Source organism: Photinus pyralis, unplaced genomic scaffold (assembly GCF_008802855.1).
Source record: "Photinus pyralis isolate 1611_PpyrPB1 unplaced genomic scaffold, Ppyr1.3 Ppyr1.4_LG2, whole genome shotgun sequence".
NCBI classification, from domain to species: Eukaryota; Metazoa; Arthropoda; class Insecta; order Coleoptera; family Lampyridae; genus Photinus; species Photinus pyralis.
The window spans coordinates 20,427,486-20,454,419 of NW_022170403.1; the positions used below are offsets into that span (position 1 = coordinate 20,427,486).

A 26,934-nucleotide genomic window follows, 5' to 3' on the forward strand; every position below is an offset into this window, starting at 1 on the left:
CATCTTGAACGACGTGAACACGATAACTACCAAACGATTGGACCGATTTCGTTCAAAATTTGCACAGTTGACCTTAGACTATGATAACAAAAAACGCGATAAACGTAAACATACGACCCGACTTTGATCGTTTCCGAAACTGGGTGCGCGATATAAGCGCAATATTATTGAAAGTATACTTACATAAGTATGTACCTATACAGGGTGACAATTTGAAAACTTACCACCCCCCATATCTTAGTAAATAAACGAGATATTTAAAAAAATCAAAATCCGTTTCGGTAATTTGGAGGGGGAATCACAATGACATAGTTGGCGACGCACCCCCTCCAACCCCCTGCGCCCCAGCCACCCCAACTTTTAAATCTTAAATAGTGACCCCCCATGTGTGATACGTCGTTGGAAAGCTCTGAAAAAATGCTTTCCAACCATACCAAATAGCATTACATTTAGGTTAGTAATTATCGTGCAAATCAAAAAATAAACTAATATGATACATTTGAAATCTGTCGTATTTAAAACGCAACCGGCGAACATAGACGAACTAAGACAGAGAATAATTCAAGAATGTCGAAATATTGCAAAACCAACATTGGAAAGGTTCGACAAGAGTTTGAGAATAGATTATAACTGGCGATCAAAAATGAGTTGCTGTCGAGTCGGCTTTGGAAGTTCAAGTTAAATACGATTTTCCATGTTTATTTTTTGATTTGCACGATAATTACTAACCTAAATGTAATGCTATTTGGTATGGTTGGAAAGCATTTTTTCAGAGCTTTCCAACGACGTATCACACATGGGGGGTCACTATTTAAGATTTAAAAGTTGGGGTGGCTGGGGCGCAGGGGGTTGGAGGGGGTGCGTCGCCAACTATGTCATTGTGATTCCCCCTCCGAATTACCGAAACGGATTTTGATTTTTTTAAATATCTCGTTTATTTACTAAGATATGAGGGGTGGTAAGTTTTCAAATTGTCACCCTGTATATTACCACATATACCTTTAGTAAAATTCTGCACACCCCGTTTTTGAAGCGATCAAAACTGAAAAAGCGTAAATTATAAAAGAGTATAATGTACGGTATATGTTCCTTATGCTCCAATAACAATTTGCAACACATTTCGCTTTTAATTAATGCACACATCTTTCTGGTGAGGAACCCTGCAACGTATTTAGCAATTTGTTCAATATTGCAGAGTTCATGCTTTTTGAACAAACATTTATTGCAATATCTTCCACTTCTATTTCATTGTTCCAATTAATTGAAGCATTAATTATTTGTTCGTTGCTTCCTTGCGACGGACAAGTTATATAGAATAGGGATTGTATCTAGAGGAATACAACTCTCCACCCCACTATCTCACAACTCTGTTGTAATCAGCAAGCGTTTGTAGGTATATGCCTCGGTATAAGCACTTTCAAACTGCCTTGAGGTGGGGTTGTTATTCTATCCATCCCTTGATCTTTTGGAAGAAGAAAATAATTCCAGATGGTCCTGGCTTATTTTAGGATCCTTCGCAAAAAATACATTGCCGTTTCCCTATGGTGCGTACTACCTGGGACACATTGTATCTTTTTCTTCCCGATATATCTGCTTGTTTGTGAATGGCAGTTAGCGCTTCTGATGTGAATCCTGGGAAACAATTGACTGATTTATACAATTTGCCGATGGTGCACACCAGTACATACATACACTGTTCTGACATAATTTTACCCTTTTGGAGACAGATCATTAGGTTATACACTGTTTGCGGCTAAGTGCGGAGAACCAGGTGATCATGCACCAACAAAGTAGTTAATGAACTGTAATCTATCTTGATTGATACACTTCTTATTAGTTTGGTTATCATGAAGGAAAATAAAGTACAACGTTAGTAAATAATTCTTATATTGAAAACTGTACAAATAAAATAAATGTACCTATATTCTTTTCCGAGTGAATCTTGAGGGCAAATGCAGCTGAGTTCTTTTCTATTCATTCTTTCCCTCAGAGCAACAGTTAACGAGATATTCGAAGTCAAATGTGAAAAAACACGACATTTTCCCATTTTTTCTTCGTTTTTTGTTTATAACAATATGTTCCGGGCGTTTCCGGCCAGGGGGACTGTGATTTTCGGATTCAGCGAATTTTTTTTACATAGGATGCGCTTGGTGTCGTTGAGTGAAGTGACAACATCCAGCCCAAACCGTAATTTGACTGGACTAATTGGAATACTCACAATTATACGACAACGGATACGTGAAGTGAAAATTTTAACGGTAGCATTTTCGAAGCAGACGCAGTTAAATATTTTCATGTCATCGCGTTTCGGCGCATATACTGTAACGCGGTAGAATGAGACGCGTGCTGCGGTATGCTTTATTAAGAACTCAACAGCAAGAAATTTAATTAGATTTGCATTTAATAAAACACGCATATATACTCTTCTTAAGAAAAAATCTCATACAATAATAAAATATAATATAAATATTTTAATGTGTAATTGTACGTATATGGCCCAGGCGTCATTTTTGGCGAAAAAATTCCTAGGAAAGATTTTTTTTGTCAATTGCTTCGTTTTATCATCATTAACAATACCATATAAAATTCTTCCAAAAATCCGACCCGGAACTGTATTTTTTTCAGCTTATCCAAAAAAATGGGACCATTTTGTGCTTTATTGCAAAATAACTCAATAACTATCGTTTTTACGTAAAAAATACTCGTATATGAAAATAAAGAGAAGAAAATTTTCATCATTTCAAACACAAAATCCGCGACCAGCTGATAATAACAGTGGCGATAACCTCCGATGCGGGCTCCCATGCATTCTTCTTTCTGTCGATTTTTATAAAATTCATTTTATGTACTTCTTGTCACAATTAGTGGCCATAATTTGCAATATTATGGCCTAGTCCATAATGAAAAACGACAGCCTGTCAATGTGACAGTCGTACTTAGGTGTCAATCCAAGGTAAATTGTCAATGATATATAGATTTTATCGTTTATTGAATTCCATGAAATTTTCATTTTTAAGGGTTGTTGCAGTCGTACATAAAGCTTTGTATATATCGCGTCCATAAATAGGCTTTATGGGGACTCGCCTTGTTTATTTGTGCCTCGCTCGTAAGCTCGCTCGGCTAAATAAACGGCTCGTCCATAAAGACCCAGTTTATGTACTTGATATATAAATAGCTATTATAATAGGGCTTACGGGTGACCACTTACCAACGGCAGACGAGCGGTTATTATTTTACGATCTTACGCACTATCCATTTCAATACTTAAACCATTGGTACCTTATCATGCGGTTTTTTATACGCGAGCTCTTGCTCTACCAGCTTACGCTTAAATAATGATTTTTAAATTAACAGTCCCAACAGATACGGATATAAAGTATGATTTTATAAAGAAGCTTTTCAGCTAAAAGGTATTCGCTTCCTAATGAATTAAATTTTGACAATGCGAAACACTTCACTTTGAAAGTTGCCTCCGAACGGTTTTCAATTTTAAAGTCAATTTTTCATTTGGTTTGTTTGATGTGGAGACGAGCAGGTGTAATTGTAACTTGTTGAAGATCCTAGTTACTTATAGACGTTGACTAGACACCATGACGGCGAGTTATTGGATTGTGCAAGTTCTTATTGTTTGAAATACAAATATGATCTAATTATCTAGTTAGGTCATTATCATAATATTTATACGAGTAGGAATTGAAGAAGATAAGCAACACTACGATTGCCCAAGAATTTATCAGTTAAGTGAACTCGTACCAATAAGACGGTTGACGTACAGCATCAGTAGATTAGGTCTTATGGGTCAGTAAGTATCGATAAACCTTATATGGCAAGGACTTGTACAGCTAACATTTACTGTACTCCTAAAATTAAGAATATAATTATGGTTTGATTTCCATAGTTTTACTATTCTTGTACAGTTTAGTGTTTAGGGATGCGCTGGCCTTGCACAATGGCATTAATGGGACGCAACGCACTTACTGTTTTAGTATTCCCCAAAACAGAACATAGATAAGAGTAAGAGTAATTATGACCCAGACCTATTGGTTGTTTCTCGGGTTGTTTATAAACTGTCTTTCTTAGTCATGTGCGGCAGATGGAATGTTTAAATATAGAAAACATGGACATTTTTTCGAATATAGCGGAAATGTGGAAGATGTTTCTACATATATGAAGATTTTAGTTTTAGAAAAATAAAAATAGTTATGAATCTACTTGGAAAGATAACGAGCGATTAAAACAGGAAGAAGGCAAATAATATTGCCCTCTTTAACTTGTAAAGTGATCGTAACCTCTCTAAAATTAGTTTTAGCGTAAACTGAAACGTCACACTTTACTGGAAAGTGGAATGACGTTTCACATTGACCAGTATCCACGTGTTACGTTTTAGAAAGCTCCTAAATTCCTCCTGATTTGGAAACGATGCGATGCTTAACAGAAGGCGATCTAAGCATTGTAAAGATATAACAGGTGAAATCAAGAATTTTTTTTCAGTCAAGGTATAGGTACGTACAAAATTGATACAATGAAATCAAATAAGTAGTAGGTATTGGTATTTTGTTCTGTCATTGGGATATTTTCAAAAAGTAATTTCGTTGAAATTTTTTCAAAATGTGGGCATTTTATGTAGGGTAATTCCTCTGGAAATGACGGATGGTGGCAATTATTCATTTTAGAGAACTTGTCTAAACGTTTATTGAGCGAAATTTCGGGTTGTGATTTCTAAGTGACAATGTGACAGTTCTTATTATTGACTCGAGTTAATATTCAGCCCTGGACGCCTATTCCTGAATGCTAATTTTAAGAGAGGTGATCGGTCATTTCTCCTGACTATTTCAAAAACGCATTCTTGAGAAGTAAGGAACGTTCACATTCTACTAAAAGTTGATAGAAGTCGCATCTATTGACAAAACCAGTAGAAGCCAGTAAATCCTTGATAGGAGCATGCGCAATGGCAACTTGACACTTGACAGTTTCTGACGTTTATACCACAGAATACGGCCTTCTCAGAATAGAAACAGCAATGATACAAATTTGTATGATGTATGCATAGATATATAAATACATAGATACAGCCATACCCCAACATAGTTCAAAAGGACGTACCATCTATTACCATCACTTTCGGCACATTAATTACGTATAGCGCTATCCTTTATAGAGGTACCCTGAGCATGGAAGGCAAGATTCGCATTATTTATTATAACTGTCAATCAAATTGTTAGCACAAATCACACAGAAAATTATCAAATTTGAGACTTTACAACATAAATAAACCGCCTTTTTATTTATTTAAATTGCATAGCAGCAAAGAAATGTTACATTTAAAATGGAAGATGTTATTTAGAAAGCTGGCAAATGAAGAATTTGAAAAAATTACAGCTGACAACTGGAAGAAAGTGTGTGAACATGTGGAAAGTGATTAATTTAAAAGAGAAGTTATATTGGTTGATGTTTCTGAAGTTTATAATAAGTGTTAATAATGACAGTGATGATTCGGATTTGTCAATTTCATCTGATGATGATTCGGATTGTGAACTTTTACAAACGTAATGAATGTTGACTAAATGATTATTATCACCAATTGGATATCATTGTTAAGATGTTGTATTTATTTTAAATAAATGTACACGGCGTGTAGCTTACTTACTACAATTAGCACTATAATTTCAAAAAGAAACCCCACCGATTGTACAACATATGCCGAAAGGGAGGCAAGACGCGTAGCGACCAAAATTTGATATTGCACGCACACACAGTCTATAAATCTCGTTTTCCTAAGAATATTGCACGGATCCTTCTTTGTGATCATATGATACAAACGCACTGCATCAACATCATATAGGCCAAAATGATAATTGGAAACGAATTCACTTCCTGTCGCAACTTAATCTCCGTTACCAATACGCCTAAAACCATGCAATTAAAATTAAAATGTTGAACATAAACTTTACTTACGGTTTTTTTGGTATTCTGTAAGCCAGCAATGAATTCACTGCAGCACATCATGCCAAACAAGGTAAACATAGTCCCAAATTTGAATGGCGTAGCTCTATGTAATAAAACTATTTCAGGAATAACAATTATGGACGCGTCTATCATTATGGCAAGCACTAATGTTATTCGTATTCCATTGATAACGCAATAATTACATAATATTTAGTGAATAAACCGGCCATTTAGTTAGATTTGATTTCGCGCGATCGTGAAATGTGTCAACTGTCACATGACTTATGGGACGCGCTAAGTTTGTTTTAAGCGTCCGATTCGCGTACGACATAGAAGTTAATGCAATAAAAAAGAGATAGAACATGTTTCTTCTTGGTTAGAAAGTAATGGAGAGATGTACAAATTTCTTTGATATGTTTTTTAAAAACCGAGGTACGTTTGTTAAGGATGGCTGTATCTAGGTATTTATATATCTATGGATGTATGTAAAGTCACAGAATAATATATTTTTGGGCAAAAATCATGCGTTCTCTCTCTAACACATGAGCCCAATGGATTGCGGTACTTTCTATATTTAGTGACTTTAGTTTGTATGGTATTTTGGCGGACCCTGGTGGGTGTACTGTGAACTAAAGCATCAAAATCAGAGTAGCGCCATCTGGTGACCAGCTTCTAAAGTCATGAAGTAATTTCCCCAATTCGATTTAAATCATAAATATCAATAAAGAATACACAGTTGTTAAATTAAAGTGTATTTAGATACAATCACATTACATTATTTAACACAGAGAACTTAAATTACATGTTTGCAAATTACATATCAAACTCAGAAGTGAGTGGAACTTACGCTTTGTAGATGTTAACACTAAACACTTTGCAAAAAGATCCTTATATAACGATTTGTCGTACGAAATATTTGGTTTTAATTGCTGTTTGGACTACATATTTTTGTTAAAAAATATCCTTAGAACTAAATTTTTTGTTCCAAGAGGTAATAAAACCGTTTCAGCAAATTGTCACACAAGTTTTTGACAACAAATGTTAACTTGATCCTGGTAGGTACTTACTTGTTGAATTATCTAAAACGTATTTTTTATTCATTGTCTAAAAGGAATTACAATATAAGTATCTACGTCTATATACTTAAATATAAAACTCAAGTCTACACCCTTTTGCGCCTATACAGTTGGTAATTTATAAATTCCATACCTTGCATAAATAGGAGAGAAATAACAGCACATTTCAACCCTTTTCGCGTTTCAAGTACAAAACAATCTGTTTCAAAATATGGGAAACGATGCCTTTTTGATATTTTATCGTTACAATCCGCCACACAACACTTTTACGGTCACATAACTCGTTCATATTTTAAATCTTTCAAAAGTCAAAATTGACATTTGTAAAATCATGTGTACATACGTACAAAATCGGCGGTAAAAATATTTCCTGTAACGAGCAAAATTACAGGTTTTGCAAAAAAATATTTGAGTCTGCGATAAATAGTTCTCCGTACAACCACGGGAAACGCTGTAATCAGTGACAATTTAGCGCCATTTATGTTTCTGTTCTGTGAAGGTCTTATCAGAATAGAAACAGCAATGTTACAAATTTGTATGGTATTTTGGCGGACCCTGGTGAGTGTACTGTAAACTAAAGTATAAAAATCAGAGTAACGCCATCTGGTGACCAGCTTCTAAAGTCATGAAGTAATTTCCTCAATTCGATCTAAATCATAAATATCGATAAAGAATACACAGTTGTTAAATTAAAGTGTATTTAGATACAATCACATTACATTATTTAACACAGAGAACTTAAATTACATGTTTACAAATTACATATAAAACTCAGAAGTGAGTGGAACTTACGCTTTGTAGATGCGTTAACACTTTGCAGAAAGATCCTTACATAACGATTTGTCGTACGAAATATTTGGTTTTAATTGCCGTTTGGACTACATATTTTTGTTAAAAAATATCTGTAGAACTAATTTTTTTATTCCAAGAGGTAATAAAACCGTTTCAGCAAATTGTCACACAAGTTTTTGACAACAAATGTTAACTTGATCCTGGTGCTTACTTGTTACTTGAGAAGCGAGGGTGGAAGTTGTTGAATTATCTAAAACGTATTTTTTATTCATTATCTAAAAGGAGTTACAATATAAGTATCTACGTCTATATAAATATAAAACTTAAGTCTACACCCTTTTGCGCCTATACCGTTGGTAATTTATAAATTCAATACCTTGCATAAATAGGAGAGAAATAACAGCACATTTCAACCCTCTTCGCGTTTCGAGCACAAAACAATCTGTTTCAAAATATGGGAAACGATGCCTTTTTGATATTTTATCGTTACAATCCGCCACACAACACTTTTTACGGTCACATAACTTGTTCCTATTTTAAATCTTTCAAAAGTCAAAATTGACATGTGCAAAACCATGTGTACGTATTAAATCGACGGTAAAAATATTTCCTGTAACGAGCAAAATTACAGGTTTTGCAAAAAAATATTTGAGTCTGCGATAAATAGTTCTCTGTACAACCACGGGAAACGCTGTAATCAGTGACAATTTAGCGCCATTTATGTTTCTGTTCTGTGAAGGTCTTATTCTGTGTTTGTGGCGCAGGTCTGTTTGTTAAGGTTGAGTACATTAGCAATGGACATAAACGAAATAGCGATTATTAACCTAGTTCTTGAGAACTTATTTGACGCCGAGAATCAGGTAGAAGCTGCAGGAGAACCTCGTATCCGTGAGAGACAAAATGCTTTTAATTCACTCAGTAATACACAATTCATTAAACATTTTCGCCTTTCTAAAGAATTAGCTAGGGATGTAATTACACTAGTTACGCCTTTCATTGAACCTCCCAGCGGATCATCCGCAATAGACATTGAAACCAAGGTAAATTATGTACCTATGTATTTAAATGCATTAACAAAACTAACTGAAGGTGCATCTACACTTTTTGGGTATGGGTCCTATCAGGAATGTGTTGGAAAACATATGTGTGCTGCAGTTAGTCAACCTACCATCAGTAGAAGCCTACACCAAGTAATTGAACGCAAAACAATTAAATAACACTGGAGTAAGAAATAACCTAACATAACCTTTTTCCTGCAACATATATCAAACTACTGTGCCTACCTACCCGTAAAGTAGTCAAAATGAACTCTTGCAGTATGGCAACATAGCATGAGAACAATTCAAGTTCGTGAATATGAATTTTTTATTATACCTGAATCACAATCTCCGTTTTAAATACTCAAATGCGTGCGAAAAAAGGCCTTTAAAACACACGTGCTTTAAAGTTGCTAAGTAACGATACTTCAAGTATGACTTTTGAAACTGTCATCTGGGGCTGAAATAAAAAATCCTCTTAGGTCGCTTTCTGTAAATGCATAACATTTCTTTGGCTTGTACCTATCCTTTCCTTGAAGGCTTCACAAACGCGCGTAATTTAGGGTATGCTTCCAAATCTGTTCCACTTTTTAATCGCAGCATTGTTTGAAGTTTTGAGTTAATGCACCAAAAGATAGGAGATTTAAATACCTTTGACATTTCCTTCATATATCCCAGCATTATCGATGCATTTAAGACTTTATTCGTGTAAGGAACTTCCTATTCATCCATGGAAACAACTTTTCATATTCTTTATAATAGGCTTTACTGGATTTGGATTTTACACCTACCAACGTTTGTTTAGATTTTACAACAAGCGATTTAATGGACGGTGTATTATCTTTTTCAACGGAAATCGTTTCATTCACAAAAACGGTGATTTTTATAAGCAACCGTCAAGCGACATTTCCATGGCAATCGTGAAATTTCGGACACCCAGCCCACTTAATTAAACATGTATTCGAGTATAACGTCAATATGATTTCATTGTATTCCCTATTTTTAAATTATACTGCAGGTATAATAAAAAATACTATAAGATACACGTGTATAATTGGTCTTTAAAGCACTTGCAACGTTAAAGGCACTCCGCTTTGCGTCGTGCCCTTAAACTCGTTGCTCGTGCTTTAAAGACTTGATTATACACTTGTATCTTAATATACTATTATTGGGTAGGAGAACGGTTAGGAGATGTGATTGTTCCTGTTCTATTAAGAGAGACTTCCTTTCTCATGAGTTCGGGAATCGGTATCCAGTAGTCATCGGTCTGTGTACTCCACTCCATATTTAAAGCTGGCGAACGGAAGAAAAACAACTTCACACAAACATGTCCCAATATGAACTGCGAATCCCTTTGTGTTCGTCAAAAAAACCCACAGGAAACGGTTCGCCACGAACCGCTCAGGAACGGTTCGCGAGCGCTTACAAATTCCGTCCTAATCTAACGAACCCGTTGTTCACGAGCGGTCCATGAATGGTTCGGATCGCATATGTATAGGCACCTTTAGAACTCGTGTTCCGCGGCGCTACACTACAGCAAGTAAAATTCATACAATTCATACACGGTAGACGTTTCGTGGAAAGATTGTCACGACCGTATTGGCGTACACATCTTTTCAATTTTTAGCTTCCTAGCGCGAGCCAGGTACCTAGCTATTGCGATAGCCGTTTTTTGGACATGTGAAAATTTCATCAAATGTCGACGTTTTAGATCATTTTAAGCAACTTTCAAAGAATAATTTTTTTCCGTCTGTATGCACGTACGTGCGTATGTTGGCCATTTTCCGAGAAAACGGCTCGACGGATTTTGTTCATATAGTCGATCCGTCAGAATGTTAATTAAGGTGAATTCTTGCATCCAGTTTTGTTTACAGTAATGTTGTTTACGCATACCTGATGCAATTAAACTGCAGTTCCAAAAATTTTATCGAATTGGATGCTTAATGCCTGAGCCCGATACAAATTCATCCGATTCGATAAAATTTTTAGAACTGCAGTTTAATTGCATAAGCTAGGCGTAAACAATACGGTCACGGTCATCCCGGCTATTTCCATCCCGGTGATGACCATCCCGGCACCGACTTCCCGGCGACAATCCAACCCGACGACCATTTACTTCCCGGCTTCGGTCATCCCGGCGATTTAAACCCGGCGACGGGCAACCCCGGCGATAGGCAATCCCGGCGATGACCATCCCGGCAACAGTGCACGTCCCGGCTTCGGTCGTACCGGCAATTTGGTGTTCTCAAATATCTTGAAAACAAAAAAAATGAGATTGCTTAATTTTAAAATGATTTCAAATCAGCTCAGATTTCAGAATTCTACAAAACTTTGCCGATGTAGGTACCCTTCTTTCTATCGAACGGACACACTGCGTATACCTACAAAATGGAGCGTTAACAGTAAGTAGGTACTTTCACATACCTTGCCTATTTATTATTATAAAGGAATAGACAATGAACAGTGTTCAATTTTTGCAATTGAAAGATATTAAATTTCTGTATAGAAAAAACAAAAGAAAGATGGGGATGGACTGGGATCATTTGGAAGGTATGCAATGCTGGTATACCGATGCCGGAAAATCAATAGTCGCCGAGATAGGTCGTTGCCGGATATAAATCGCCGGGATGACCGATGCCGGGATAGTAATGGTCGCCGGGATGGGTTGGCGCCGGGAAAACGGTTCCGGGGTGTACGTCGCCGGGATGGGATCCACCGTAAACAACGTTACTGTAAACAAAACTGGATGCATGCGAAATTCACCTTAATTAACATCCTTTGACGTAGGCGATACGACCTAGAATCGCTTAACCGTTGCGGTACCGTATTTTGTTCATTCTTATTCTGCACGTCAACAATAACGCGATGCAGTTTGTTTAATAGAATTGTTAATGTTTAATCGACGACGTGAAGTAAAATAAAGTTAATTACATATCGACTATATGTTGTATACGTATATTAGGTATACGGAACAGAAAAATAACGGGCCGGATTTTTGAAAATGGATGGGTGATCGCTTGCGACACCGTCCGCTGTTTTTAATTTTTTTGCTCCGTTTTGCCATTTCTATTTTAGAGATAATTTTTGCAGTTTAGTGAAATTGAAAATTGGTTTGTTTAGACTTCCTTCTTTTCGATACCTTCATGTTCATTACAATTGCAATAAGAAATGGGGAAACATTTAAAGGAAATTTTGATGGTATAGGTCCATCTAATAACAGTAAATAAAATACATGCGCAAAAAATCGTGTTGCAAAACTCAACATTCTTATTTATGAAGCAATTTAAACGAAATTTTCATGGTAGGTCCCTCTAACAATAGTAAATAAAATGCATGCGCAAAAAATCGCGTTGCGCATGCGCAAAACTCAACATTTTTTATTTATAGAGCAATTTGAACGAAATTTGGATGGCAGGTCCCTCTAATAAAAGCAAATAAAATGTTACTCTTTGGTTATACAATTCGAAATTTATCTCGAAATTTATACAAGAACTTGAAATAGACTCTTGGGGGTACTTTATAGGTACAAGGCACATCTTTTAAGTGTAGCTATAGGTACTTTAATAGTGAAGCCTGAAGCGCCATTATGAGAGACCGTTTTGGGTGTAGTGTGGGTAAAACCATATCTCGGTAGTTACTTCCCCCCCCCCCCCTTTAATAACATTGAAAGTTACTAAGTTTAATTCAATGTAGATACATTAAACGTGCTTTAAGATTCTAATGTTGATACACATTTTTTTAGCTACAAGGGATGGATGTTTTTTTTAGAATTTAATCTTTATGTAACGATTATTCAATTTAATCTTTGGTTCTGATTTGTAAAATTTAATATTTATATTTGCATTCTAAGTGAATTAGTTTAACCCACACAAATTCTTATTCAGTTTATTAAATCGAAATTAAATGGTTTATTTGGTGATATTATGTTAATCCATTATTTTTTCTTTGGCATGAAACTGTTTTAATGGTTATTTACTTTATTATGTTATATTGCAAGGAATGAATAAAAAATTCCGTATTTTTGCAGATAGCTTCGTGGGAGACATTGCGATTGCCAAACAGGAGTATAGCAAAGAAGTGCTACGAAAAGAACAATTATTACAGGAAGAAGTTGAACAGCACAAAAAAGAAGTATTAGAAGGATTGCAAATTGAGGAGGAAGGTTTGACTGATCTCATGAGAAAGAAAACGAAACAACCACCTGCCGTAGTTCCTTCGCGTAGTTACAATGATTTGATTGAGGACACCGTAACACAAGTGCCAATAAAGAACGGCCAAGTACTCCAATCTTCCAATCATGATTCCAATTCGAAACTTCTCTATAGTAGCGATATTAAAGTGAATGTTACCAAAAAAGTTCCTACAAGAATACGGCACCGGAAACGGCATACCTTAGAAAAAGGTATTATATTAAAAGTTAAGAAAGTAGAAAAGTAAGCTGGTTAATTTGTTATCGTCGTAATTATATATTATTGCTTCGTAGGTCTTCTGCAGAAAGTCAAACAAATCTACCTCCTGTAGTTAGGGGCCTCGAGGAACTGCCAACGCACGAATTTGAACCTCACTTTGATTTCAAGTCGAAACAAGTTCCTAATGCGTACAAGGTGAGAGAGAAACAGCATCATCGTAGATTTACCAGAGCGGCGACAGCTCGAAAGGAACGTGTATGGGAATATGGAGTGATTCCTTATGAAATCGATGGGAACTTTAGTGGTGCACATAAAGCGCTATTCAAACAGGCTATGAGACATTGGGAGAACTTCACTTGTGTTAAATTCGTTGAGCGTGATTCGATGGAACATCCTAATTATATTATTTTTACAGAAAGACCTTGCGGGTATGATTTCCACATCTTATTTTCTGATGCCTCACTAACTCTCATAAACTTTCAGGTGTTGTTCTTTTGTTGGGAAGAGGGGAAATGGGGTACAAGCAATTAGTATAGGGAAAAACTGTGATAAATTTGGAATTGTGGTACATGAATTAGGACACGTTGTTGGTTTCTGGCACGAACATACAAGGCCCGATAGAGATAAGCACGTACTTATCAATAGAGAAAACATCATGAATGGTAAAAGAATTGATTAAGCCAATTTACCATATATTTTCCCATTTTTTTAAGGACAAGAATATAACTTTAATAAATTAACTGATGAAGAAGTGAACTCATTAGGATTAACGTATGATTACGATTCAATAATGCATTATGCTAGGAACACATTTTCTAAAGGCACATATCTTGATACCATACTTCCAATAGACGTACCAGGCCGAAAACGTCCTGAAATTGGCCAACGTGTCAGATTAAGCGAAGGTGATATTGCGCAAACAAAACTTTTGTATAAATGCCCAAGTGAGTATCAATAATAATCTCTCCTTTCAAATAAAAGTGTTATGAATAGAATGCGGAAGAACGTTTCAAGCAAATTCCGCGACATTTGCCTCTCCGTCCTACGTTGGCAAGAAGGTAATGGAGGAAGAAAAGTGTGAATGGAGAATTACGGCAACGCACGGAGAAAGAATAGTTTTAAACATCACAGAATTAGATATACCCAAATCGAATGATTGCCGTACTGATTATGTTGAAATACGAGATGGATACTGGTATAAATCAGATTTGTTAGGCAAATTTTGTGGATCGGGAAAAATTTCAGATCCTATTGTATCAACTGGAAGTAGAATGCTTGTTAGTTACATATCAAAGAATCCCTCTGGTCATAGGGGATTTACTGCTAATTACGAAGGTAATTCAAAAATTCTTCCCATCAGATTTTCGTTTTTATTGTGTGCCAAACTTAAGGTTTCAAAAAGTGCAGGTATAAACGGTGGTTTGAATTAATAACATGTTTTTTTGGACACTTGGTCTTTGAATCTAAGCTCCCCGATCATAGAAATACTTTTCGAAAATTTCTACCACGAGATGGCGTACACCTCAACGGGGGGGTAGCGGGCTGATCTTTAAATATTAAATTTTTATAAATATTTTTCATCTGCAGGTTCTGACCAAGCAACATAGGTATATATAATACACACGTAACAAAAACTGCTCTTGGTCTACACTCGACCGGCACACCTACGTTCCAGGTGAGGCGGGAGCATGCATCACACATCTACTAGTCCATTCCGACACCTGATTCACGTACCTACTTAACTTTTTTGCGCGATCGGTCATTTCTGACTATTTACCATGGGTGTTTCCATGACAGTACGTAGAATTTACCAGTTGCTATGATTACGACGACGCCAAAATTACTTACCGATCTAAAAACAGAACAGCAAAAATACTTACCGACGCCTTTTTAAAAATCAACAGTCTTACATTACATTTAATCTTTAATTATTGTTAGGTACATTAAACGTACAATTTGTGCTGTTGTTTCCTATAGCAAGACGCTCATAAAGTCATAAAGGAAGTGCAAAGCTAGTAAACTACATCAGACACATGCACATTTTTATGAAATTATTAATTTCAATTTTGACATTTAAACTGGTTACCTAGTGATGTACACCATACCACTTCGATTATTTCGATTTATTCTGCTCGTTAATTTCTTAGTGCATATTTATATTGGTTGGATAATTTTAATTTCGATCGCGCAAAAAATGTTATAAGCACGTCGAACGTTAAGGGTTACCGTTCTCAGACAATAATTGGAGTCGTCGCTTCGCTCCTCCTCCAAACAATTGTCTTCGAACGGTAAAAATCCCTTACCGTTCTCCATACTTAATATACTATTTTTTAGAATGTCATATGAAAAACTGTTCGACAACTTTGTCCTTGAACACCAACACAAGAACACTTGGGGTGGATTTTCATGTTTCCTTTAAGCCCATATGGCGTTTTTGATTCTGTTTCATTACCATTAGTCATTTAACCTTTAGTGTCTACTAACTGTAAGTGTACCTATACCAGAATATGGACCCAGAACACAAAAATAATTGCAAAAATACAAGTCACATTTCAAAGAATACGTTGAAATTAATAAAAGTGTGCTAAAAAATGGAAAGCTCCCAAGCTGCCTTCAAATTTCTTATACTTATATACCTTTTCCTTTTAGCGGTTTGCGGAGGTGAATTAAACATAGATACGGGAGGTCATTTAGAATCTCCAAATTACCCCGAAGATTATCAGCCAAATAAAGAGTGTATATGGAGGATTACCGTTCCAGAAGACTACCAAGTCGCACTTAAATTTCAATCATTTGAAGTCGAAAATCATGACAATTGCGTTTACGATTACGTAGAAGTGCGAGATGGCCTTACAATGGACAGCCCCTTAATTGGCGTGTTTTGCGGATACAAAATACCGGCGGATGTTCGATCGTCATCAAACCATCTTTCGATTAAGTTTGTTTCCGACAGCTCAGTGCAGAAGGCGGGATTTTCGGCGACATTCATAAAGGAATTTGATGAGTGTAATAAAATTGATCACGGTTGCGCTCAAGAATGCATCAATACATTGGGAGCGTATGAGTGTTCGTGCAGAATAGGATACGAGTTACATTCTGACGGGAAAAACTGCGAAGGTGAGTATTGGGAAATACCTCAAACTGTACCCGCACTAACGCTCATTATTTCCTAGATGCATGCGGTGGAGTTATTGATGCTCCTAATGGGACAATCACATCGCCTTCATTTCCAGACTTATACCCGCAAAACAAGGACTGTGTTTGGGAAATTAGAGCGCTTCCTAAATTTAGAATAACACTAAACTTCACTCACTTTGATCTGGAAGGAAATAACATTCATCATCAGCAATGCGAGTATGATAAACTTGAAATACACAGTAAAGCGGGAGAAAATAGACTTAACAAACACGGAAGTTTTTGCGGCACGAAACCACCACCACCCATCACTTCTGATGGAAACGCATTGAGGATTGTGTTCCACTCTGACACCAGCATTCAAAAATCCGGTTTTGCCGCTGTTTTCTTTACAGGTAAAAATATGAATAAAGTATTCTGACCAATTACGTGCATGTTACAGATATGGATGAATGCGCAGTTAATAATGGAGGCTGTCAACATGAATGCATTAACACTTTAGGTTCGTACACTTGCGCCTGCCACAACGGGTTTACGTTACACGAAAATGGTAGAGACTGTAAAGAGGGTGGCTGCAAGTACGAAATCGCGGCTCCATATGGACAATTTTCCAGTCCGAATTATCCCGATTATTATCCCAGCAGAAAGGATTGCGTATGGCATTTTTCAACTATGCCAGGTCACCGCATTAAAATTATGTTCATGAACTTTGAAATGGAACCCCATCAAGAATGTTCATATGATCACATCGCATTTTATGATGGTGATTCGCCTGAAGCGCACACGCTTGGTAGATTTTGCGGATCTAAACTTCCACATCCTATCGTCGCGTCCGGAAACCAAATGTTTCTCGTTTTTAAATCGGACGCATCCGTTCAAAGGAAAGGCTTCCTTGCAACTCATTCTACTGCTTGTGGTGGACATCTACTTGCCATTTTAGAGAGAAAACAGTTTTATTCTCATTCAAAGTACGGAAGCGGAAGTTACGACAATCGAGCGGATTGCGATTGGACCATTGAAGCCCCGCCAGGGTATAATGTGCATTTAATGTTTGTTAATTTTGATTTAGAAGACGAAAAGGACTGCGGTTATGATTATATTGAAATATTTAGTGGTTTAGATGCCAGTGGCGCTTCCTACGGGAAATTTTGTGGAAATTCGGTAAGGACTCTATTTTTCATACACGGGATAACGATTTTAATGTTGCATATTTACAGAAACCGACGGATATTATATCCATGCAAGAAGCGCTTCTTATAAGATTCCGCTCGGACGATACAGTAGTGGGAAAAGGGTTTAGTATAGCATATGAAGCAATTGAGCCTTATGAAAGCGAAGAGGAAGTTTAACAACTTACATTACAAACAGTTCATAAATTTTAGTGTAGATGACACTCTGTGTACGACAACGTGAAGTATTTTAAATTCATTTTTAGCAATAAGGTGGTGTAAAAGTAAAAGCATGGCCTTTTAGTTTTTCAAGTGTTCCCCAAATGAACAATTATTTAAACGATACGTTCTCAGACTTTAGCGTATTTATTACTATACAATTTGTAGCAAAACTTAAAAAAAAACGGAGATACGAGGAACAGTTTGTTAATTTAGGTACGTTGTTCGTTAAAGAACGGTAAGGACTAAATGATTAACAACTTCGTACATTCTCCGTTTTTTTTATAGATCTAGAAAACAAATCGATGTACTTCGTGATTTAAGAAAAAAACTTGTGCGTTGTGAGTATGTTGTATTCGTTAACGGTAGATATTAGGCAATAATAAATGAAATGTAAACTTTTTGTAAGAATGGTTCCTTATAAACAATGTATTAAACGTTCTTTCTGTACAAAATTTGCCTTAGGTAATCCTTAAATTAGTAAACCTAGGGACCGGGGCCTATCGATCCTTTTGGCTTTTAGCAAGAGGTGTCAAAAAAGTTATCACAGGGATATCAACGAAAGTTAAACCGAAGACGCCGTTACGCTTTTAACTTTGGTGCTCTAAACCCTTTAGGCAATACACACTTGTATATAGGTACAATAATTATTAATGACGTAATGACAACGAGAGTGGCGCTGCGGCGATTTGGTGGTCCAGCTCCATACTAACACATTTCCAGCTCCATTTGTGTTGCCATTTTTTAAGCCTACACCGTTTGTCTATAGTGGGTAAAGTCAACGATGGTACGTCCTCTTGAACTATGTTGGCGGATGACTGTATCTATGAATAGTAAATAAATTGTGCTGCCACATCGTGTCGAATAGGTGGTACTATCTAATTACACAATTGGTTTGTGTACCTAACTTTGTATGTATGATGGGTTCCATAACCTTGGTCACATTCCTTTGCTTATTTTAACGAGGGTCGACATAGATTAAATTTAAAGGTACACGCAAAAAACGATTATACAGTATCATCAGTTTGTAATTCAACAAATTCAAGGCATGTTTCCTTTTATTCAAATACCTACTACCCTTCTGCTCTTGTATACTTATAGAAAGTGGAAATTTTGTCCGTATAAATAATCTGCTGTCGAAATCGCAAACCAAAATGACATTTTTGACGTTCATTTGTTAATGTACGGTAAGTGATTGCTTTGATGTGGTGAATTTAAATTAAAAGGATACATAGGGGAATTTGCTTTATTTAGAAAAAAACTGTTTGTTTTTGTTCATTTAGTCATATCTACAATTATTGTAATCATCATTTTCAGTAATACTTCATACCTCGCTTCATACTATGCGATCAAAAAAGAGTTGTCGAATCACATTTTTGTCAATGTTTTTTGATCGCCCATTATACGACAAGCCTCGAAATTGACAGAGCATTCCGAGGGCCGGCGCTACGGGGATACAGTGAAGTAAAAAATTAACCGCGGCGAGAAAATCGATACTCGGGGCAATTCATATTTTGTTACTGAAAATTCACCCCAAGCTCCCATAATCGCTACCCCTGAGCATACCCGGGGAATTTCTTGAGTAGAGCTCGACTCTGCGCCCACGAAAACCCCCGAGTAACAATTTCTAAGTGATTTTTCCGGTTTTTCATATTATGTTTATACCTTATGCAATTGATAACATGCATTTTTGCACCCCTATGATTTTTTAGGAAATGCAATTTTCAATCTATGATTTAAAAACCTGTCTTCTATTCCGGAGGGCAAAGAGTAACCTTACCATAATAAGAGATCCAACGCCATAGAGAATAGTATTGCATATGTATTGTGTGTTGCCTAACAAATTTTAGTGCTTTTTCTCAATTTTATTGGCGTACGCTACGCCTAAGGGGCTATTTCAAGGCAACTGCTTGTTTAGAAGTTTATAAATATCATTGCAGAGATCCCAGCGTTGCCAAATTTTTAGTGTTTGCTTGTACTTATTTAGGTATCTATTATTCCTTGGAATGTATGATGTTTAAAGATATTTAATTCCATTCTACGCTTATGGCACAATTTATTATAAGGTCCGAACGCTTGTTGGTTGTGCGAAGATATGTTCTTCGTGTAGAGATCGTTCCAAAACTAAAAGATAATGGGCGCAGAAACTTGTTTTGAAACAAATGCAAATATACTATCTAATATCAAAATGTGGGCATATGTTATTTTGTGTTTGCAGTGCTCATAACTGTTTCTCACATCATGTTTATGGGGGACGTTTTTATTTATAATTTAATTCGCGCAATCGTGACATTTCGGATTTACCGACGCACATTTCACCATCTTTTAGTCGTGAAACAATCTCTAACAATCAGTGTTATTCAGGCGACCATTGTTATCCCTACCAACTTGTAATTTAGACAAGCCTTGTAATTTGCGCAAGTCTTGATTAAGCCGTTTTTTGAGCGGTAAATAATAGTTTTTTTACTGTGTATTCCCAGTAAGCGCGAGTAATAAGCTCGCGTTGATTACGTCTCTGCCCTTGCCCCTTTGTACACACTGTCCGTCGCCTTACCGTCGACGGACGTGTGGAAAAGTCGACCGAACTAGATCGTTTAGTTAGAGGAAGTAGTCTAATGCTACGTTTCCACGCTAGTGTCGGTTTTTCGACAAAGATCAAAGGGTGAATCTGTTTGCGCTCGTGTACCTGTTTACATGCGTGGACGGGCTTGGTGCGATTTCTATAAATTTTTATCATCCACCACCTTCTCCGAGCTCTTCGTCTCTTTTCAATTCGTTGTTGTTGTTTTTTCCAATAAAAGTACGTATGTCAAACCGAACGGAACAGCTGCGTCCGCCATGTTTGGTTGTGAGCTTGTTCTGAGTTGTGCTCAGATGCGTGTAAACAGCTTGCTTTGTACGCGGTGATTCGCCGAGCAGCTTACTGAGATGCTTGCCAGGCTGCTTGCCGCGTGTGTAAACGTAGCATAACGAACGATATTTACTTCCGACTTGCGCGGAAATAAACGAACATTTTTTGAAAAAAAAATACGCCAATATACGTTTTAGGTATAGCATTTATTGTACAAATAATAAGTTAAATGAAAGATTCCCGGAAAAAATGTAGCAATTACTTTTTAATTTTTGCCGGCCAAACTATAAAAAATATAATAAATCCAAAATAAACTGCCTTAAAATTGGATTACACCATTATGGTAGTTGTGATCGAATGGTTCAAATCAGTTAAAAATGTGATCTGTGGACCAGCGCAACCCCACCTCTTTAAAAATGGTTTCTTTGCGATAACTGAAAAATTACTTGGCCGATTTGGACCATATTGTTTACCAGTCGATGTGACTAATGTCCCCTTTAATCTCATTACATTCCAGTCCGATCGAACCACGCATTCCGGAGACATTTAAACGTTCCAGAAACCCTATATTTAGTGTGGAAGTCAATGTTGTTTTCAATTTACGCCCAAACTCGAGGTCACATGGAAGGCGTAGTTCACGACCCAACATAAGGCAGGCAGGAGTCTGACCCGTGGTCTCGTTGACGGCTGATCGATACGCCATAAGGAACAGGTGGAGGTACTGGTCCCAATTTTTCTGATGTTCTGCCACGACTTTTGAAAGATATTTACCCATCGTTCGATTCATTCTCTCAACCATTCCATCTGACTGAGGATGCAAAGGTGTTGTTCTGGTTTTATTGGCTCCTACCAATCGACAAACATCTTGGAACAAAGCCGATTCAAAGTTCCTTCCTTGGTCTGAATGGATTTCTATAGGAACACCAAAACGTGTAAAGAACTCCTTTACCAACACTTCTGCAACTGTTGCTGCCTCTTGGTTTGGAATGGCGTAAGCTTCAGTCCACTTTGTGAAATAATCCATAGCGACTAGGATATATTTATTTCCGCCATCTGTCTCGGGAAACGGTCCTGCGATATCGATAGCAACTCGTTCCATCGGACTACCAACGTTATACTGCCTCATGGGTGCCTTCTTCTTGGAAACTGGTCCGTTTCCAGTAGCACATAACTCACATTTTTGACACCATCGCCGGACATCTTCTTTACGGTTGACCCAATAGAATCGCTCACGTACCCTTTGCAACGTTTTCGTAATACCAAAGTGTCCTCCGGAAGCGCCGTCATGCAATTTTCGCAATACTTCCGACACTTTGCTTCTAGGTACTACTAATTGCAGCGTCGATTCGGTGCCATCTTCACTTTCAAGGGTCCTATACAACAGGTTGTCTTTCAGAGTCAGGCTATTCCATTGGCCCCAATAACTCTTTACTTCAGGACTTGTGGCACTAATGTCTTGCCAGTCTGGTCTTTGTCCGTGGCGCATCCAATTCAGAACAGTTTTTATACTTGGGTCGTTTTCTTGGGCCGTTTTGATTTCGCTTGGCTTCCACTCCTCACTCTCTACAGTTGTTCGTCGCAGATGGCCAATCTTGTCTTCTATTTTAGAACAATGTGTGCAGTTGTCCTTGCACGGTCTTCTTGACAAAGCGTCTGCATTATTGTGAACTTTTCCAGCCCTGTGTTCATGTCGTAGTCATATTCCTGAAGACGTTCTAACCATCTTGCCACCTGTCCTTCTGGGTTTCGGAACTGCAAGAGCCACTTTAGCGCCGCATGATCTGTCCTTATCAGGAACTTGCGGCCGTAAAGGTACTTATGGAAATGTTCGCATGCCTTTACCACACCCAGGAGCTCTCGCCTAGTCACACAATAATTCCTCTCGGGTTTCGACAGTACTTTGCTGAAATAGGCAATGACTCTTTCCTGTCCGTCTTGCAATTGAGAGAGAACAGCTCCAATGGCGGTGTTACTGGCATCGGTATCTAGCACAAACTTTCCTTCATTTCTGGGGTAGCCAAGGATAGGTGCGCTAGTAAGAGCTTGCCGGAGATGTTCGAAAGCTCTTTGACAGTCTTCACTCCACTCGTACTCATTGCCCTCTTCTGTCAACTTTATTAATGGTTTGGCAATGTTGGCAAATCCTTTCACGAATCGTCTATAATAGGTGCACAAACCGAGGAAACTTCGAATCTCGTGCTTGTTCTCAGGAATCGGCCACTCTTGAATCGCTATAATCTTCTCTGGATCAGCTGTAACACCATCACGAGATACGATGTGCCCCAAATATTTAACTTCTTTTTGGAACATAAAGCATTTCTTGGGACTTAGTTTTAAATTGGCCTCTCGTAATCGTCCAAACACCTCTCTCAGGTTCTTTAGGTGTTCTTCAAAAGTTTTTCCTACGACAATTACATCATCCAAATATACCAGACATGTCTGCCACGTTAGTCCCCTTAGAACTGCTTCCATAAGTCTCTCAAACGTCGCGGGGGCATTACACAATCCGAAAGGCATTACTGTGAATTGCCAAAGTCCAGAGCCTATAGAAAACGCGGTCTTCTCTCGGTCTGTCGATTCCATCCCCACTTGCCAATAACCACTCTTTAGGTCGAGTGTGGAAAACCATTGGGCTCCAGATAGAGTGTCCAAGGTGTCGTCTATTCTTGGCAGTGGATAGCTATCTTTCTTGGTGACCGAATTTAACAGACGGTAGTCAACGCAAAATCTTGTGGAGCCATCCTTCTTCTTTACAAGCACTATCGGTGATGACCAAGGACTATTCGATGGCTCGATGACACCTTGTTTTCTCATGTCTCTAATAATCTCCTCCGCTTCGTCTCGTTTAGCCAATGGGAGTCGCCTTGGCTGTTGTCTAATCGGTTGGGAATTGCCAGTATTTATTTTATGGGTGACTATGCTTGTCTTTCCCTTGTCCTGGTCGTTTACCGCGAACACATCCAGAAATTCCACAAGCATATTTTTCACCTTCTGTCGTTGTCTATTGTCCAAATCTGGGGTGTTTTTAATGACCATATCTATCAGCTCCTTGGATACTTTCCTTTAGACAGATTTTCCGATCTCACAGAGCGAATAGCCGAGATGGGCACTCACTGTCCAACTGCAGTTCGTTTGCTTAGCTTAACAGGACTATCTTTCAAATTCATAATTCGAATCGGAACGCCATTTTGAACTTTTACCAGAGCCCTAGCCACTAGAAATTCCTTTTCGTTTAGTGCTTCGACTATCCGTAGGCTTCCCTGGCGACAATATCCATCTAAAGTGGTCATTATAATTTTTTCACTAAGTCCGGGTATAATGACGCCATGATTGGTTAACAGGCGGATGACATCTTCTTTGTCTTCATGGAAAGGGAGTTCTTCATCGCCGACCTTTAACACGCCCTTTTTCACGTCTAACACAGCTCCGAGTTTCTTAAGAAGATCCATCCCCAAGATGAATTGATCAGAAATATCAGCAATTAGCACCTGGTGATTGATGGTGGTCTTTCCGATGGTGACAGACATTTGTATTTCTCCGTGCGTTTTTATTCTTTCACCAGTTGCTGTTTTTAACTGCACGGTCGAAGATGAGATCCGAGAATGATTCTTCAATAACTCTGGTCTTGCAATAGTTCTTGTTGCACCTGTGTCTACTAGCAAGGATCTGTCTTCTCCATTAACTCGGCCGTCGATGTACAGACTCAGAACTTTTCCAGACGACGTAATGTTTACAGTGAAGATCGGGGCTTTGTTTCTGCAGGTCGACGATAGCCCCTTCCTGTCGACCTTTCTTAGTTTTCCGACTGCTGTAATGGTTTTTGGCAGTTGCGGCGAACGTGTCCAATCTCGCCGCAATTCCAACATCGTGGTTCACGTTTCTTTGCCAGTGACTGTATTGCTTTATTGACCTTTTCTTCCATTACTTTACTGACCTTTTCTACCACTACTTTACTGACCTTTTCTTCAAAACTTTCAGAACCACCTTCCTCTTCGATGGTTCTTACCCGGCTGTCACTGCGAGGTTCCACCATACGTACTCGCGCACTTCCATGACTAGCTTTCTTGGCGGCTTCGAATTCTAACGCATGGGCCAAAGCTTTCTCAATTTTGTCGTGCCTAGCCAGTCTCAAAGCCTGCTGGGCATCTCCATCACGAACGGCATCGATAAATGTTTGTACAGCCAGTTGATCAAGAAAGCTCTCCGGTGCCGTAGGGTATGCCAATCGAATCAGTCTAGCGATGTCCGCTTCAAGTTCCTGCAAACTTTCTCCAGGTTTCTGCATTCGGTTCTTGACTTGGGCATAGTAGACTTGCTGAAGGTGTTTATCGCCATATCGCATTTCAAGTCGCGCTACTATTTGTTGGAAGTTCTGTTGATCCTCGGGGATGGTCCGCAATACATCCAGAGCATCTCCTCTCAGAGCAAGAATCAGGGCTGTAGTTCTGTCTTGAAGAGTCCATTTATTTGCCGCAGCCGCTGCTTCAAACTGTCGAACGTACGTGGTCCAAGGAATCTTACCATCAAAAGTAGGAAGTAATTCATCTGGGGCACTACTAGTACGCTCTTCCGTAGTCAGTCGCAAGAATTGCTCGCGCAGCTCTTCATACTTGTGCTCAATCTCAACGAATGTTGCTTTAAATGTTTTGGAAACTTCCGTAATTCTATCTTCAACTTTTTCTTCTTCTTCGATAATCTTTCTAGAATTTTCCTCCATCTTTTCGAACTTCTCGTCCATTTTTCTAGAATTTTCCTCAATCTTCTCGAACTTCTCTTGAATATTTCTAGAATTTTCTTCATTAATCTTTCTAGAATTTTCTTCCATTTTCTCGAACTTCTCTTGAATATTTCTAGAATTTTCTTCATTAATCTTTCTAGAATTTTCTTCCATTTTCTCGAACTTCTCTTCAAAATTTCTAGAATTTTCTTCCAACTTCTCGAACTTCTCTTGAATATTTCTAGAATTTTCTTCATTAATCTTTCTAGAATTTTCTTCCATTTTCTCGAACTTTTCTTCAAAATTTCTAGAATTTTCTTCCAACTTCTCTTGGTTGCTTTTCATTTCTTGTTGCAACACCTGTTGGCCATTTTGGATTTGCTGGAGCAAATTGAGCATCGTTTCTTCCATTTTAGCGGCAGCAGATCTTGTTACAGGCATACACAAGCACAAGCACTTAATTTAATCTTACTTTTAATTAATTTAATTAATCCCACACCTGACACCAATGTAACGTGATTTATAAATTCGGGTTCGATTTATATCAATATTTATTAAACAAAACTAAAACACTATAAAAACCGTACAATTTATATCGATTATTTATATCACACACACTTCGCAATTTATATTTCCGCGCTCGATCTCGTTCGGTAGTAGACTGCTTGCGATGTTCGGTCCGCAACCATTTATACACGCAAGCAATGTAAGTCAAGAACATTCGCGTAATTTTCCGGATAAGTCTGGAATAGTCCTATACATATCCCACTATCGCGCGCGTAGAAAATTCCAGAGCGCCAAAGGCGACGTCATGTCTGGAGCGTTTCCGTTACACTATGTATTATGTGAAGTCTGCCAAACTTATATCCCATGCACATACATCGAACATTTGCGACATACTTTGCCACATTCTATGGATATACAAAATCCCACGTGGAATGTGCATGGTATGCAATGTATATAAGTCTGCTAGGGAGGGGGGGGGGGGCAGTTTTACAGCGACTATATTTGAAAATTCAATAAAAATTAAAGGTAATTCCAATGAGGGTCCAGATGTACAAATGAGAAAGGAAAGGACATACAAAAGTTTAACCCCACGTTGTAAGGAGTGTTACAACGTCAATCAAGCCACTATGAGCTTAACTTGATGGATTCAACACGTATTCGTATAGCGACTGTACTCGCTTATCAAAGCAGCTGGAGCGCCTTAAGATAATATCAAAGAAAATTAGACACAAATTCATTAATTTACGTTTTAATAATTCACTTTGGGCAAAAAAAACTTTGCTAAAGAAACAAAACATTTCTTCTGAGTTAGCACACGAGTAAAAGCCAAAATGAGAAAATTGCTTGAGTATCGTCCCTTTGTTTCTCGTTTCACGTTAATTAAATGTTTCTTTTAGGATGCAAATTTCGTAGGTGTACGATAATTTTGAATAAATTTTAGCCGTAGCGGTGGTATGCATAATAAATGTCGTTTACTATATGACCATGCTAACAATTTCAAGTGGAATTCTATTCTCCATTCCAGGAAATTAATGAACCAACGCTTATTGTATAAAAATATTAGAATCTTAAATTCT

General features: G+C 37.7%; 1 protein-coding gene across 4 annotated transcripts in view; it reads left to right on the forward strand.

Moving 5' to 3' along the window:
* The window catches only part of LOC116162949 (tolloid-like protein 1), a 37,722-nt gene extending 19,498 nt beyond the window's left edge, over positions 1 to 18,224 (forward strand). For 2 of the 4 annotated variants that reach the window (XM_031476727.1, XM_031476728.1), the window contains 9 exons: positions 12,879 to 13,284; positions 13,335 to 13,688; positions 13,744 to 13,922; positions 13,974 to 14,204; positions 14,254 to 14,595; positions 15,910 to 16,377; positions 16,434 to 16,790; positions 16,838 to 17,556; positions 17,613 to 18,224. In XM_031476727.1, coding sequence (XP_031332587.1) covers positions 12,879 to 13,284; positions 13,335 to 13,688; positions 13,744 to 13,922; positions 13,974 to 14,204; positions 14,254 to 14,595; positions 15,910 to 16,377; positions 16,434 to 16,790; positions 16,838 to 17,556; positions 17,613 to 17,744 — 3,188 coding nt within the window. In that variant the 3' untranslated portion in view covers positions 17,745 to 18,224. The remainder of the gene's footprint in view (positions 1 to 12,878; positions 13,285 to 13,334; positions 13,689 to 13,743; positions 13,923 to 13,973; positions 14,205 to 14,253; positions 14,596 to 15,909; positions 16,378 to 16,433; positions 16,791 to 16,837; positions 17,557 to 17,612) is intronic. The other 2 variants (XM_031476730.1, XM_031476729.1) reach the window with 2 other exon arrangements.
* Positions 18,225 to 26,934: the final 8,710 nt, after the last annotated feature.